Genomic DNA, 17,717 nt, shown 5'->3' on the forward strand with positions numbered 1-17,717 from the left:
AGTTCACCAAACAATATGTATTCTTCATTTATATGTAATCCTGATATAACAATAAATTATATACCTAGTTTAATGTTTAAATTATTCATAGTGTGTACAATACAGTATATTCATGAAATTGCTATATTGTTTCCAGATGAACTCAAATATTGACATATAAATTCCAGTGTGTGCACTGTTACCTGTACTGAAGAAGCGGGGGGGAGGGGGGGGGACTGAGAAACGCACTGACAATAAGGGTCTTAGTATTTGGAGGTACAAGTGTTTGGAACTGTAACAAGTACAGTACACAACTTGAAATGTGTTTATGTAATCAACTTTTTAACCGTCTCTTTGAGAAGAATTTTATTACGTGGAATTTAAATGAAAAATATATTGCGTCATTCTCAAATGCTGCAAAAAGTCTCGCTCATTGATCGCCATTGAGTACACTCCATGGTATAGGATAGCAGCATTTCGGGATATGATATTGTTTGTTGGTATTTTTTTTCCAAGGTACAGTATCTCAAAAAAGTGAGTACACCCCCTCATGTGACAACACTGAAGAAATTACACTTTGCTAAAATGTAAAGTAGTGAGTGTAGAGTTTGTATAACAGTGTAAATTTGCTATCCCCTCAAAATAACTCAACACACAGCTGGCAACAAAAGTGAGTACACCCCCAACTCAAAATGTCCAAATTGGGTCCAAAGTGTCAATATTTGGCATGGAGCTCACCAAAGCTTCACAGTTTGCCACTGGAGTCCTCTTCCACTCTTCCATGACGACATCACAGAGTTGGTGGATGTTAGAGACCTTGCGCTCCTCCATCTTCCATTTTGAGGATGCCACACCGATGCTGAATAGGGTTTAGGTCTGGAGACATCCTTAGCCAGTCCATCACCTTTACCCTCAGCTTCTTTAGCAAGTCAGTGGTCATCTTGGAGGTTTGTTTGGGGTCATTATCATGTTATAATACTGCCCTGCAGCCCAGTCTCCTAAGGGAGGGGATCATGCTCTGCTTCAGTATGTCACAGTACATGTTGGCATTCATGATTCCATCAGTGAACTGTAGCTCCCCAGTGCCGGCAGCACTCACGCAGCCCCAGACCATGACACTCCCAACTTTGTCCTTGACTGTAGGCAAGACACACTTGTCTTTGTACTCCTCGCCTGGTTGCTACCACACACACTTGACATTAGGGCTGCACGATATTGAAAAAAAATCACATTGCGATATTTTTTTTTCCACGATATATATTGCGATATTTTTTTGCAGCGGATCCTCTTCGTTGCACATTTTTAGTAGTGAGGAATGTTGGCTGTGACTGAGTGGTGAGTGCCATGAGCAGTGGCACAGCAAACCAATCACGTGTGACTGTGCACTGTGCAACCTTCTGACCATACAGGGTTAAGGTGATGTAGGGCAGTACTGCAGCCTTCTGATTGTACCATACAGGGTTAATGTTACTGTAGGGAACTGTGTGGGAAGTATCACAGCAGGTTAAGAGGACCCCCCTCCCCCCCCCCACCCCACTAGCAGAAGTACTCTCTTCTCCCAATACATATCCTCTTGCGCCCTCCTCCGCCCCCCCCCCCCCCCATCATGTGTGCTACTTGCCCTTCCTGGTTACTGTGTGCCCCCTCCACTGTATCTATAACAATGCACAGACCTCAGCTCATCAGCGTGGCTCTGGCAGTGAAATCTCCCTCCCTCTCAGTGAGATGTGGAGAGAGAGGTGTCTGCTGTTACAGGAGGATGATCGCTGCGAGTGAGACGGGCTGCAGATGTCCTGTGTGCCCCCTCCCCCTTCCCGTAGGCAGCGCTGTGAGTGATAGGACACACTTCTCTGCCTTCCACACTATCGCATGTCTGACGATGTGACTATCGTTCAGGTTCACTGCACGATGTCGATGTGCACATCGTATGTCGTTCAGCCCTACTTGACATCATCTGAACCAAATAAGTTTATCTTGGTCTCAACAGACCACAGGACATGGTTCCAGTAATCCATGTCCTTAGTCTGCTTGTCTTCAGCAAACTGTTTGCTGGCTCTCATGTGCATCATCTTTAGAAGAGGCTTCCTTCTGGGACGACAACCACGCAGACCAATTTGATGCAGTGTGCGGTGTATGGTCTGAGCACTGACAGGCTGACCCCCCCCCACCCCTAACCTCTGCAGCAATGCTGGCAGCACTCGTATGTCTATTTCCCAAAGACAATATCTGGATATGACGCTAGGGACATGCACTCAAGTTCTTTGGTGGACCATGGCGAGGCTTGTTCTGATTGGAACCTTAACTGGTAAACCACTGTATGGTCTTGGCCACCATGCTGTAGCTCAGTTTCAGGGTCTTCGCAATCTTCTTATAGCCTATGTAGAGCAACAATTCTTTTTTCAGATCCTCGGAGAGTTCTTTGCCACGAGGTGCCATGTTGAACTTCTAGTGACCAGTATGAGAGAGTGAGAGCGACCACACCAAATTTAACACGCCTGATCCCTATTCAAACCTGAGACCTTTTTAACACGGAGTCACATGACACTGGGGAGGAAAAATGGCTAATTGGCCCCAACTTAAACATTTTCACTTAGGGATGTACTCACTTTTGTTGTCAGTGGTTTAGTCATTAATGTCTGTGTGTTGCATTATTTTGAGGGGACAGCAAAGGTACACTGTTATACAAGCTGTACACTCACTACTTTATATGGTAGCAAAGTGTCATTTCTTCAGTGTTGTCCCATGAAAAGATATAATAAAATATTTACAAAAATGTGAGGGGTGTACTCACTTTTGTGAGATACTGTATGCCCTGGCATTATCCTGTGAGGTTTGGGGCCTGTCTGTGTGTTACCTCCGAGTTCCCAGGTGCCCTACACAGAAGAGGCAAAATTGATTTGCATTGGAGACCCCCTTTCATGGGTACACAATGCACAATTTATGGTCTGCTGGTAAGTTTTAGGGAAAGCGAGTGACAATCATCTTGTCAGTGAGAACCATTAGGTTATGCTAGGAATTTAGGAATTTCCAACTGTTCCAGTGTTGTATGCATAAGATTGTTAAAATTCCCCCCCCAACAGTAACTATCGATAATGCTACAGAGACATTAGAGACGTCTACCTTTCTTCTTAGAGCCGGTTCACACTACTCTGACTTGTCAGGTGACTTGGTCGCCTGACAAGTAGCTCCCAATGCTGTGCAAAGGAACCGTTCTAATCAGAGCGACTCAAGTCGCTCTGACTTTGAAAAAGGTTCCTGCACTATTTTTTGGCGAAGTCGGAGAGACTTGCATTGACTTGTATTATGAGAAGTCGTTTGCAAGCCACGATGAAGTCGCGCTGCACGGGCGACTTCAAAGTAGGGGCGACTTTGAGTCGGATTAGTGTGAACCGGCTCTTAAACCCTTTAAATTCATGTGGCCAGTGGCAACAGTCTTGTGTGGACAGTATTTTCCTGTATTTAACTTGGCATTAGTAAGTTTAAACGTAGCTGTTATTTTGTAATATTAATAAAGGAGTGAAAAAATTGCCCTAGCGCCACACTTGCAATGAAAACACTCACCCTGCGCTCAACTCAAGACAAACTTAAAAAGGGGGATAATAATACATAAAACCTTAACGGTCTCAGCAGCTGTTATAATCAAAATAAAATTCTAAATCAAGGTGTAATAGTCCAAATAATGAGAAACGATCCACCACACTAACAGCGCTAATGAATGGATAAACCTAGAGCAAGGTGTAATATTAAGGTATAATGGAAATAACAGGCAAATAATACGTTTTTTTTCAAACAAGCCAGTTGTCATGGATAGCAGTCCAAATATAAAGGGAAGGGTGTGAAGAATTCTTATACACCAACACTTCAACCAATCACCGGTGCTCCCCCCCCTATTTTGTAAAGTTTGAATTTGTAATGCATTGCATTGAAAAAGTATCTGCTGAAGTTAATGTGTGAATCATGTTACCTATGAGGTTTGTCTTGTAGGTGATGTTTCCAGCAGCATCTCCGTGTCTAACTGCCAGGTGCAAGAAAATGTGGTATGTACTTATAAGATCCTTCACCTATTTATAATGTGAACAGTGTGGCTAAAGATAAGGAATTAGAGCCTTTTATTGGCACAAATGTCAAATTTCATGTGTCTCTGGTCAGAAAAGCCACATGTAGCCCTGCTTATCCTGATATTTAAATCTTTGGTGCTGTAGTAAATTAAAAAAAAAAAAAAAAAAACTCTATTAATTGACTTTACAGGAGGCCACTTGGTTTAAAAAAAAAAAATTCCAGAAAATAAGCGCATAGAAAAATTAGTTAGTGATAAAAAGAGAGTAGAAATGTATGCAGTAATCCACTTTATAAGGGAGCATTGTGTCAGCTGTATAGATGTCAGCGGGCTAATATGTTATGTTGAATCTTATTTGATGGGAAGTCGTTTAATAAGGCAGACAGCAAAAAAGAAAAAGGAAATCCTATTGTCTTTTGTTGGGGGAGATAGGATCAAATGTAAATCAAGAGCAGTTGAGTATTATACTGCCGCCTACAGGAGGAAGTAGACACTAGCATAAAAATCCATCTGGGTATAACCCCTCCCATTCCCATCATGCTTTAGTGTTTTACTAGTGTTCTAGAGGGATAAATGTCTTTTCAGAGAAAAGTTTAACCAACTTAAGATTTTTCTTCATGCAAGATTCATTGTTTTGATGCTGAGCTTGTTATGCAGCTATCTTGGTCCCCTAATGCTTTGTGTTTCTTTGGAGACCTAACCTGGTTCATGCTGTGACTGGGTTGTGTCTTTGATGTCCCAGATGTCTAGTGTACTCGTTTGTTAACCGCAAAGTGCTCTACAGGTTCAGAACAGTGGCACAGTTTTAGGTGTGAATGAGTCTCTGGGATTATACCCATGGACATGATGAAGACCACTTGGAATTAGACCTTTGAGCACTGGGCTCCAAGCGTGGCACTCCGCAGACACCTAGTGTACTGGTGATTCTTGATTTACATTTCATCCTGTGTCCCTTGATGAATGATTAAGAAAACAGGATTTTTTTATTCATATAAAATGTTTCTTGAAGATCATTAGGGAGATAGGTCCCACCCCTCTGCGTTAGAGATTTCCTTGTAATACTGCTTTTCTAAAAAGTTGAAGCACAATGGGAGTCAGAGGGGTTTTACCTGGTTGGCCAATGCTGGCATACCACAAGGTAAGTCCAACAAGGTCCATCACCCCATGGACTTCTCTTTAATTTACACCTGATAGTTTTATGGCTCTCTGGGAGCACAGCTATCCCTATGCTTCTGGCGCTTTGACAGTGAAGATGCTGAACATATAGCACCTCTTCCTGCCCCTCCCCTCTGCTGCCAATTCACAGAAGCCTTTGGAATTTGTGAATGTGTTTACATAAATAAAGCACTCTGTGATTGGCAGGAGAGGAGCAGGCATAGCACAGGCATGTGACTCTGCAGCTGCTGATCTGAGACCAAAATGTCCAGCGTTGGAGTGCCAAAAGTATGATAGCTATGCTCCTGGTGCTCTGTAAAAATTTGTAATTTAAAGCAGGACTTTACTCATAACAACTTGATAAAAAAATAATGTTCATTAGCAAGGAACATACATTTCCCATTAATAATTATGCTACCAAAATTAGTGTGTGCTGTAAATTGCTTCCAGTATTGCTCCAGTTTCTTCTTGCTGGAGGCTGCCATTTTGCTGAAGCCTAAAGCCCCAGCTGTAAATCAAAAAGCGGAACTAAACCCATCAATTTTTGGTTTAAAAAAAATCTGTTTGATTTGATTGTGTCCTCAACCAAACTGTCAAACCATCAAATGGCTGTTGTCCTAACTGATCACATGTGCAGCACCATGGCAGTTGTAGTTCAAACAGAAGCAGCTTCCTTGGCTGTAAAGGATAGGAGGGTTTAATTCCGCTTTAAGGCTGTCAGCAGATCATCCTCTACAAACTCAGCAGTGCCTAAAAATGGAGAGCAACTGAGCATGTGCAGAGCAGTGTGAGACAGTGTATTACTGGTTTTAAACAGTATAGGCACTTATGTTTAATGTTTTGCATAGCTATACCTGCAAAAGGGGCCAGCCTGAAGTCATCTAGCAGGACTTCATTTTCTGACTAAAGTTCCACTCTAAAGTAACAAGTCCGCCGGCAGGCATGCACCTTTTTGGACCTAACCCCTAATAATTCAGGATATTGTACAACGTGGCTGAATTCCTGGAGTTTAGCTTTAAAATGTATTTTCTCTGTCGCTCATTGACAGACGCAGTCCTCTTTGATTAATATCAGTAGGGTTATACTGCCCCCTACAGGAGTAGGACACTAGGCAGGAAAAAGTTCTGGCCACACCTTAGGGGCAGTCCCAGAGGGCATATCCTCTCTCTCCCTGCTACAGGATGTCAGTTTTTTTCTGCCTAGTCAGAAGTAAGGACCTAAGTTCCTTGCTGGGATCTCTGATCCTGGCAAGCTTTTTTAGATAAATCTTTTTTAGTTAGCCATTTCTCTCCAGTTTTTGTTCCTGTGAGATCTTCAAGCAATGATGCTGGATCTGGGCGACGGGCTGCATTGTTGAGATCCAGTGGTCACCCCAGCCGGCCTACGAGCGCGTGCAGGCCCTAGCTCCGCGCTGGGTCGGCCGCGACATAGTCCCATTGGACGGGGACTGGCCCCGCGAGTTAAACGTCTCGCCAGGGCGCCCACGACCAGTCTGAATCGGAGTCGCAGCGTCCTTGTTGGTGCCCGCCTGTTCCGGTAGGGTGAGTAGAATGTCCCCTTTCCCTCTGTCAGGTGGACGCGGGCCTATCCGTGGGATGGTCGGACCCTCATGAACGGGTTCCCTTCTATCCTGTAACACACTCCTCCTAAGATGGGGTGGTCGCAATCCATCCCTGCGAGCTCCCTCCCGCCGGCAGGCCGAGCCGAGTACCACTCGGGCCCAGGCCGCCCCTTCCAGGATAGCAGGCTTGGTTTGGGAGCTGACAATCCGGTAAAATCTATTACTGCTAGCTGCATTATAGATTGAGGATCCATGACTAAGGTCTGTGTAAGATGGATACAAGCACTTATCGATCGGTCGACTGCAGCCGCACGGAGTGCCGTTGCGGGCACGCGAGGCCGCCATTTTGGCGTAGCCTAAGTGTCCCCTGTATGGCGGCGGCCATCTTTGATACACCCAGCTTGCCTCGAGGAGCAGCAGTGGGAGTGCCGGAAGACGTGTAAAGGGGCGGAGCCGCCTCCTTTACCCGGGTAAATCGATCCATAAGACTTCCTGTTCTGTAAGGACAGCGCTGAGAGCAGTTCGGTAGGAGCTTCTGTGCATCAGGTGGTGAGCCCTTGGGGTATCTCTCTCTCTCTGTGGGGGTTCCAAAACAGGTGGCACTGAGGGGCGCTCTTGCGCTGGGGGATTACATAAAAAAAAAAAAAAAAAAAGTTTTTTTTTTTGTTTTTCAATCTTTGTTTGCTGACAGGTGTTCCTGGCCAGGACCCTCCAATTCTCCACTCACTATTGATGCATTGTCAGCGGTTTTGGAGTCTTTTGTATCCCGGGTGGAGGTGGCCTGTCAGGGACGGGGGGCGAAAAAACGACCCCCGCCTACCCCTATTTCGTCTGACATTTCAGATACAGATTCTGAGCCTGTCGCTGCGGCTGCAGGTCCCTCTTCTGGGGCTGGTGTCTCGTATCCCGTCTACTCGGATAGCGAGGAAGACGTTTCTGCCTCCGCTATAGCGCAAGACGAAGCGCTGGTAGATGCACTGATTGTGTCTGTCCGGGAAACCTTAAGACTTGAGGTTACACCTACGGAGGCAGTTGATACTGAAATTACGTTTGGTACTCGCAAGCCTACCAAGATGGCGAAGGTGTTTCCTTTGCCCAAATGTTTTGATGATATAATTAAGGAGGAATGGGTCTGTCCAAAGTGAACCCCTGGTATTTCCAAACGGATTGCTAGACGCTATCCGTTTGAAGAATCCCTCCTTAATAAATGGACGGTACCACCGTCGGATTCGCCGATTTCCAGACTAAATAAAGCTACCGTTATCCCGTTGGAGGACGCTCCGTCTTTTCGGGATCCGGTGGACCGTAAGGCGGAATCTATATCCCGCTCTATATTTTCCCTGATAGGGTCAGCCTTTAGGCCAGTGTTTACCATTGCTCTGGTTTCACAAACATTGACAGAGTGGACCAAGTTGTTACGCCGGGATCTGGAGGGGAGAAGTCTCCCCCCGGCAGTATCGGACTTGCTGGAGCAGATGGTACAAGGGCTACAGTTTGTCTGTGACGCCGCCTTGGACGCCGCTCCATTAATGGGGCGCGTGCCGATCTCGGCGGTGGTCCTTAGGCGTATGCTGTGGTTAAAATGCTGGTCGGCGGATCAAGCTTCCAAAAAAGCCTTGGCTAATCTCCCCTTTCAAGGGGATCGCCTGTTTGGTGCCACCTTGGATGAGATCATCAAGAGTCTCACTGGTGGCAAGAGCACCTTTTTACCACAGGCTACTAAGGGGAAAGGACCTCGTCGCAGACGGGGACCTTCCTTTTCCGCTCATAAAAAGTTTTTCGCTCCTCTGGGGCGGGCGATAAGGCGAAGTCCTCCAAAGCCCCCCCCCCCCAGGGGGTTTCAAAGGGCGCTGGTCGAGTAAACAAAGGTCCGGCTCTGCCTGACCTGAAGATAAGACCACTACAGCCTGAAGGTGCGCCGCCACCCATATCTGGGGTGGGGGGACGTCTTCACCGGTTTCCGGACCCATGGCTTTCCAGGATTCCAGACAAGTGGGTTCAAGAGGTCATACGGTCAGGATACAAGATAGAGTTTCTATCACTTCCACCGGTGCGGTTCTTCCCTTCCAATGTCCGACTATCCCCGGATCGCTTAGAAGCTTTGCGGGGGGCAGTGATGGATTTGATGCAACAAGGAGTAGTGGTCCACGTTCCTTGGACAGAACGTTTTCAGGGGTTCTATTTGAACCTATTCACAATACCCAGAAAAGAGGGCAAGGTGCGTCCAATTCTGGACTTGAGAGCGCTCAATCATTTTGTCCGGGTGCAAAAATTCAAGATGGAGTCCATTCGCACAGTGGTGGCCTCCCTGCATCAGGGGGATTTTCTGGCGTCCATAGACATCAAGGATGCCTATCTTCACATTCCCATTTACGCAGGACATCAGCGTTTCCTTCGCTTTGCCGTAGGAGAAAACCATTATCAGTTTGCAGCGTTACCCTTTGGTCTCGCCTCTGCCCCCCGGGTCTTCACAAAGGTCTTGGCCCCAGTTTTGGCGCTGTTGCGACAGCGGGGCATTTCGGTTCTAGGTTACCTAGACGACCTCCTTCTCCGTGCGAAGTCTCCGCAGGCTCTGTTTCTAAACTTGGAGATTACTATGATCTCTTTGGAAGAGTTCGGGTGGCTGGTGAACCGGCAGAAATCATCCCTGGTCCCCACCAGGAGACTGAACTATCTGGGCCTAACTTTGGATACATCCTTGGCAAAAGTGTTTCTCCCGGCGGAGAAACTCCAGAAGATTCAGTCGACGACTCAGTTATTATGGACCGTCAACTGGCCTTCCCTGCGGACTTGCATGAGGGTTCTGGGACTGATGGTGGCCTCCTTCGAGGCAGTACCGTTTGCCCAGTCTCATAGCCGGATTCTTCAAAAGGAGATTCTTCTCAAATGGAACCAGAATCCCGATTCCCTGGACAATCGGATCCGGCTGAGCGAACGGACCAGGGAATCTCTGGTTTGGTGGCTTCGGTCACCAATGCTCAGTCAGGGGAATTCATTTCTTCCAATCTATTGGACGATTGTCACCACGGATGCCAGTCTATCCGGGTGGGGTGGGGTTCTCGGCAGACGATCTGCTCAGGGGCTCTGGTCCCTGGAAGAATCCAGGTTACAGATAAATGTATTGGAACTGAGAGCGATCAGACTTTGTCTGATTCACTGGACCGAGCAGCTCCGGGGCAGCCCGGTGCGGATCCAGTCGGACAATGCCACGGCCGTGGCTTACGTCAATCACCAGGGGGGCACCAAGAGTGTCCTGGCGGCCGTGGAAGTGGCCGGCATCCTTCGTTGGGCGGAACGATTTGTTCCAGCTCTCTCCGCGGTATTCATTCCGGGGGTGGAAAATTGGCAGGCAGATTTTCTCAGCCGTCAGATTCTGGATCAAGGGGAATGGTCTCTTCATCCAGAGGTATTTCACCAATTGTGCCTTCGTTGGGGCACCCCTGATGTGGATCTGTTGGCATCCCGGCTCAACAGGAAGGTGCGGAGGTTTGTAGCCCCCTTCCGCGATCCTCTAGCGGACGCCGCAGATGCGCTGGTCGCCCCGTGGGGGCAGTATCAGCTACTGTATGCCTTCCCCCCTCTCAAGTTGCTGCCGAAACTTCTTCGCAGGATAGAGGTGGAGGAAATTCCAGTTATCCTTGTGGCTCCGGACTGGCCTCGTCGGGCCTGGTACGCCGACTTGGTCAGGCTGGTGGCGGACGCTCCTTGGCGACTTCCCCTCAGGGAGGATCTGCTGTCTCAGGGACCGATCTTCCATCCTGCTTTACGATCGCTGGCTTTAACGGCCTGGCTGTTGAGACCCAGGTGCTGAAGGACAAGGGGTTGTTGGCTTCAGTTATTCCTTCTCTAATTAAAGTGAGGAAAGCGACTTCCAGAAAGGTATATCATCGCACATGGAAGTCTTATATCGCGTGGTGTGAATCCCTTGGGTTTCCTCCACGTTCTTACTCGGTGGCCCGGATATTGGCTTTTCTGCAACAGGGGGTTGAGCAGAAACTGGCCTTGATCACTATCAAGGGTCAGGTTTCAGCGTTAGCAATCTTCTTTCAGAAGCCTTTGGCTACTCAGTCCTTGGTGCGGAATTTCATCCAGGGGGTGCGGCACCTGGCTCCGCCGGTGCGCGCGCCCTTGCCGCCCTGGGATCTCAATTTGGTGTTATCGGTTCTTCAGAAACCTCCCTTTGAAAATATTAGGGAGATTCCCTTGCTTACCTTATCCCTGAAGGTGGCCTTTTTGGTGGCTATCACTTCTGCACGCAGGGTGTCAGAACTGGCCGCATTGTCCTGTCGTTCCCCATATCTGGTGGTTCATAGGGATAAGGTGGTTCTTCGTCCAAATCCATCCTTCCTTCCTAAGGTGGTTTCAGATTTTCGTCTAAATGAGGATATTGTGCTACCTTCCCTGTGTCCTAAGCCCAGTCATCCTCGGGAGTTTGCGTTACACTCCTTGGATGTGGTTCGGGCGATCAGGGTGTACTTGACTACTACGGACTCTTTTCGTAAGACTGATTCACTTTTTGTGATCACAGATGGCCCTAGAAAGGGGTTGCCTGCGTCTGCTGCGACTATCTCTAGATGGATCAGACAGACGGTGGTACAGGCTTATTCTATTAAGGGTCGGGTTCCTCCGTTCCCTGTTAAGGCACACTTCACTCAGGCGCTTAGTACTTCCTGGGCCTTCCGCCATCAGGCGTCGGTGCTTCAGGTTTGCAAGGCGGCTACCTGGTCGTCGGTTCATACCTTTACAAAATTTTATAAAGTTGATGTGCTGGCATCGGCGGATGCCTCTTTTGGCCGCAAAGTTCTGCAGGTCGCTGTTTGAGGGGACCGTTGATCTACCTCGAGGGTTTTTTTTTTCCTGTTGGGTTTTCAATTGAGTCTCATCCTTTTGTCCGATGAGCCTTTAAGACTTCTGGTTGGTTCCGGTTGGGCCTTCTGGATTGGATTTTGATTTCCGTTATCCCACCCCTCATTTGTGGCACTGCTTTGGGACGTCCCTACTGATATTAATCAAAGAGGACTGCGTCTGTCAATGAGCGACAGAGAAAATTGGATTTTTGACTTACCGTAAAATCCTTTTCTCTTAAGCTCATTGATATACGCAGTACCCGCCCCTCTATTTTTGAGTTGGGTTGGGTTGAATTCTCTGACACTGCTTTGTTACATAACTGACATCCTGTAGCAGGGAGAGAGAGGATATGCCCTCTGGGACTGCCCCTAAGGTGTGGCCAGAACGTTTTTCCTGCCTAGTGTCCTACTCCTGTAGGGGGCAGTATAACCCTACTGATATTAATCAAAGAGGACTGCGTCTGTCAATGAGCTTAAGAGAAAAGGATTTTACGGTAAGTCAAAAATCCAATTTTATATGAGCCTATCTATGTTGCCTACTCTCTTGAAGGTTTAATAATGCAAAATGTTCTCTTTGCTTCGTCCATAGGATATTAGTTCTGTATATCAGATTTTTCCAGATGAGGTTCTTGGATCAGGACAGTTTGGTATTGTATATGGAGGTATGGTTTATACCCATTGTCAAAGATATTTTGCCTATATTACACCAGTGTAGTAACTAGATTGTTCAAAAAGGGCTCACTGATCTGTTTGTAAATATGTGCTCCTTAATTTCAGGAAAGCATCGGAAGACAGGCCGAGATGTGGCTATAAAAATAATAGATAAACTGCGTTTTCCTACTAAGCAGGAAAGCCAGCTAAGGAACGAAGTTGCCATATTACAGGTACAAATTGCAGTATAACCGCGTATTCACTCATTTCATTTGCTTGAGGGCAAAATGGAAAACAGAACCTACCACAATTCAAATACATATCGATAGGTTATTCTGCATTGCCTGAAATAAACATGTGTGTTAGATACTGAGATAGGGGTGTTTGATTCCTTATTTTACTGGGGCATGGCTTGATGTGAATGTATCAAAGTGTGTGTGTGTGTGTGTGTGTATATATATATATATATGTGTATATATATATATATAGTGCTATGTATATCGCTATATATAAACAGCTGGGCAGGATTGGTGATGATCCAGGAGGACGTGCCCATACGTTTCTCCACCTATGCGCCTTCAGGGGCACGCTGCAGCACAATCTGTAATCGCTGTTTCCCCCAGACATATCAGATCCTGGGTACAGGGTCACTGTGGTTGGCCCTGTACCATATGATCACTGTGACCAATTGCAGTCAGCGGTAGTAAGCAGAGGCTGTTACTCATGATAATCTTCTTTACTACTGTGATTGGTCACATCGATCACATGGTATAGGGCCAATCACAGTGGCTTTGTACAATGTTCATGTTTGGATCATTCTTCAGAGAGCATTTAACAGGTGATGAGGAGGTGGTGTATCGCCTCCTCACCTCCTGCTTTACCCCTTGGGCCCTGCACAGGCAACCACTAAATACTTGAGTGGGCCACGATTAGTAGGGGTACAAGGGATATAATTCCCTGTATAATACACTGGCGCCACAGTTATAATGCCAGCACTGGGAATCCAAAGGCTAATAAAGAACTAACCCAGGTTGAGGACAGTGCTGGATCACTGGACAGGTCCTTATAGTATAAGGCAGCTACAGGATTTCAAGCTACTGGTTTTCATTTTATTTACAGCGTGAAACTCCTCTTTAAAAATTGCTATCAAATAATTTATATTTCTTAATCGTACAATAATGGAAGTATTGTGGAATGAATATGCTGCTGCCTTTGGGAGATTGGACACTGGCAAACGAGTTGTAAGGACAGCCGACTACAACTCTTATTTCCAGCAAACCTTTTTCTTTTTTTTTTTTTTTTTTTTTGCTAGTGTGTAAACCTCTTCCTTCTGCTATGGGAGAAGCAAACTATTTACTTTTTATCTCTTGCACTTTTCTCAAGATTTTGTCTCCTAGCAAGATTTCTTCAGCTGCTGCAGAGCCACTGAGACTCACTTTTGCAGCTTATAGATTGTTTAGTTTTTGACTTTGTCCTGGGGGACTGTACCCTGACCCCACCAGGATGATGATGAAGTGTCAACCTGTAATGTTGACCTCTTGTTAGCCCCAGGGTGCTTTACAGGTCTAGGGCTGTAGTACACCTGCCTTGTGGAACTCTGTCCTTGAAACTCCCTCGGTGGTATGCCCACTGGGAGGGGGAAGGCTGCTGGATGGAGTTTTGTCCTATCCATAACATCCTTACTAGGAGTATCACAGGAAACATTGCTGTGGTAAGTCAATGCTGCCCTATCTGGGAGCACGCGAGTGATACTCTTGTCTCTTAGTGGTTAACCAGGGGAGTTCCTGCTGCAACTCTGTTACAAGTCAGCAGCAGCAGAGGTCCTGTCCATTGCCATTGTTGAATGTGCCACAATTTTGGCTTTTTGGGCTCTCGGCCCAAGCCTATGCAGCCTCCTGCCCAAATAGGTTTATTGTGCATATTAACGCCATTTTGTAACCTGCACATGATCCCAGCTGCTTCTTCTTTCCTGGTCTCACATTCAGCACTTCAGCACAAAAATGCTTTAGACTCTCCTGGTGAGTATTCCGTGCCTGCTTACGCTCTGCTAATAGCTCGGGGTGAGTCTGCAGTATAATCCCAGACCACTGTTCCCAAACTGACTTGCTACTCTTCTCGGAGACCTCCTTAACCCCTCCAGGGGTGTCCTCCTCCTCTAGCTTATCTAGGGAGGAGTTTAATGCTACAATGTCTGAATTTCTAAGAAAAATTTCTCCTTTTCTCCCCAAAAGTCTATTTCTGTATTTCTTCACTTCATGTTGTCAAACTTTCAAACCTCTTAGGACAGACAGACCCTCAGGTCCCTCTAGAGCAGCCCCTTTCTCAAGGGTGGGGGAGGTGTCAGCACTGAGTCATAGCAATTGACCTGGAGAAGGACAATCGAAGGATTCCCCAGAGCAAAATAAGGCACCCGCCCCATACTGTATCTAAGGATTCTCAATAAAACACTTTGAATTTTAAAATTCTGTTTCTATATCGTCCATTGACAGACGCAGCCTCCATCTTCATTAGCTGAATGGGTTATGCTGCCACCTGCGGGAGTAGTCTAGGCAGGAAAAATGTACACGCCTACTGGGCCATCCCCACATGTATAACCCACACACCCTCTGCTCAGCAAACCAGTTTGTTTCTGCCTAGAGAAGGAGTAGGACCTAGGTTTCCTGCTGGGACTTCGGTCTCAGTTTTTTATTCTTTTCAAAATATTTTGTTTTATTTCTCTTTACTCACTTTGCTAGGTAGTGTTCAGGGGGATCCTCCTGGTGAATTGCAAGCAATGCCGGCTGGGGCTTTGCACTGGATGATCTAGATCAGAGGTCTTCAAACTATGGCCCTCCAGTTGTTCAGGAACTACAATTCCCATCATGCCTAGTCATGTCTCTGAATGTCAGAGTTTTATAATGCCTCATAGGATGTGTAGTTCCGCAACAGCTGGAGGGCCGTAGTTTAAGAATCCCTGATCTAGATCCTTATGTTCCTCCTAGCCTGGCCTACGAGCGTGAGCAGGTTATAGTCCCGCACTAGGTTTCGCCACGACGGTGCCCCTTTCCGGATGGGGACGAGCCTGCGAGTGGATGACCTGGAATGCCCCGAGTCGCAGCGTACCCATCGGCTGACAGCACCCCCTCTTCGGGTGGGAGGAGGTCTGCCTGGAGAGGAGCCCACCCAGTCCATGGTATGGTGAGTAAATGTGACCCCCCCTTGCCCCTGGTGGCCTTGGGGGGGATGTGGGCCCTCTCCTGGGGATAATAGGATTTTTACCTCCTAAAAGATCCCCCTAGCCTGTCAGGTACCCAGCCTCTCTGCGCCCTGTCTCCCTCCCCCCTCTCCCACCCCCTGTCTCCCTCCCCCCCTCTCCCACCCCCACGGGGGGCTATGTCACTGGGGCGCCTGGCGTCCTGAGGGGGTGACAATAGTACCTTGTTCTTGCTGGGTCTTTGTTTTTAGATCCTTGAGGCCTTCTTGAGGGGGTCCCTGGCCGCAATGCATGCTGTGTGCGCCGCCATCTTATTTTCTCTGAGCTTCCTATTAAAATGCATTGGCAACCATTTTTGTGTAGTCCTATGTACTGCATTAGCAGCGTGACGTTTTACGTCCAGGCTGAGGCCACTTCCTGTGATTCTTCTTCTTGCTGCAGGCCATTCAGGAGGGTTCTCTCTGGAGTTGGTACAGTACTGGGGGTCCCTGCGGGCATATCCCTACACACTCTGCTTTTAGTGTATATTTAAGGGGGACTCTGCAGACCGCTGCGATTGGCGGTGGGAACCACGATCGTCACTTTTTAAAGTGACAGTACTTCGTTTTTCTACAACTTTGAATATGGAGACCCAGGCTGTAATTTATCCTTCAGACCCACTCTGTGCAACTAACGGACAGTCCGGATCGCAGTCGCTGGCCGAGATTTCAGCAGCTCTGGAAAGCCTGGTGACAAAAGTTGATTTTGTCATGAAAAAGATTAATAGTCGTAAATGGCCGCTGCCTTCTCCATCCTTGGTGAAGTCCTCTGATTCAGAGGCTGATGTGGTCGCCACGGACGCCCACCTACCCGAAGGGTCGTCTTTGGCTTCAGCGCGGGAATACACTTTGGTGGAAGCCCTGATTGTTTCTGTGAGGGAAACCTTAAAATTGGCTGATGAGCCCACGCCGGCAGGGACACTGGTGGCCTTTGGCTTCCGCAAGACCCAAAAGTCTGGCAAAGTTTTTCCCTGTCCCGAGACTTTTCATGATATTGTGAATGACCAATGGCGGCGTGTTAAGCATGTGCTAGTTGTGCCTAAATACTTTAAACGCCGGTATCCTTTTGCTGATACTAACCGCTGGACGGTGCCACCTAAGGTGGACCACCCTGTTTCCAGGTTGAACAAATCTACCGTTGTGCCTGTGGAAGATTCCCTGGTTTTTACGGATCCGGTGGACAGGCGGGTGGAATCCCTTTCCCGCAATCTTCATGTGTTGGCGGGTTCCATCTTGAAAACGGTCTTTGTGTCTATGTTGGCATCACAGACCGTTATGGAAAGGATTAGGGTTCTGAAAGGGAGCTTGGACCCTGACGTAGTTCCCCCAGAACTGATGTAACTTTTGGACCAGATGGCCCAGGCCCTGGTGTTCCTGTGTGATGCGTCTCTGGATGCGGCTCCCCTGGTGGCCAGAGTTTCGGCCAAGGGGATTGCCCTAAGGCGCATGGTTTGGCTGAAGAGCTGGTCGGCTGACCGAGCTTCCAAGAAAGCCCTGACAGATCTCCCTTTTCTGGGAGAGCACCTGGCGACTCACTGCTGATCATGCCCTCCGCAGAGTAAGAAAAAGGTAAGCGGTTCAGAACTTCTGGAGGGGCTAAGAAGCCCTGGGGCAAGCTCAAGACTAGTCAGTCCCCAGCAGCGGACGAGTGCCCTTTAGCATGAAGGGGCGCCCTCACCTGTGTCTGGGGTGGGGGGACGTCTGCGCTTCTTTCAGGAACCCTTGACCTCCTTCGCTCTGGGTACAAAATCGAATTTTGGTCCCAGCCGGGGCGACAGGGTTTTTCAGTCGAATCTTCACCTGTCTCCAGAGTGTTTGAAAGATCTTCGGGAAGCTGTGCAGTACCTCCTGGCACAAGGAGCGATCGTGCCGGTTCATCCGCAGGAACGCTCTCAAGGCTTCTATTCAAACCTGTTCATGGTGCCAAGAAAGGAGGGCAAGGTGCACTCAATCCTGGATCTCAAGGCTCTTAACTGCTTTGTGCGGGTGCAGAAGTTTGGAATGGAGTCCATATTGGTTGGTGGTGGCGTCCTTGAATCAGGGGGATTTCTTGGCCTCCATCGACATCAAGAATGCGTATCTCCACGTCCCCATATTCGAGGGATATCAGCGATTCCTCTGATTTGCGGTGACAGAGGAGCACTTTTAATTTTTGGCGTTACCCTTTGGTCTCGCCTCCATTCCCAGAGTTTTTACCAAGGTCCTGCAGGGCACCTGTGCTGGCCTTGTTACGTCA

The 17,717-nt window shown here is 47.7% G+C and overlaps 1 protein-coding gene across 1 annotated transcript in view; it reads left to right on the forward strand.

Annotated features, from left to right (window-relative positions):
- The window catches only part of PRKD1 (protein kinase D1), a 277,377-nt gene that overhangs the window by 220,993 nt on the left and 38,667 nt on the right, over positions 1-17,717 (forward strand). The window contains exons 10-12 of the mRNA XM_082275698.1: positions 3,964-4,016; positions 12,189-12,261; positions 12,377-12,483. Coding sequence (XP_082131824.1) covers positions 3,964-4,016; positions 12,189-12,261; positions 12,377-12,483 — 233 coding nt within the window. The remainder of the gene's footprint in view (positions 1-3,963; positions 4,017-12,188; positions 12,262-12,376; positions 12,484-17,717) is intronic.

This window comes from Pelophylax lessonae (assembly GCF_965119305.1).
Source record: "Pelophylax lessonae genome assembly, chromosome: 13".
NCBI lineage: Eukaryota > Metazoa > Chordata > Amphibia > Anura > Ranidae > Pelophylax > Pelophylax lessonae.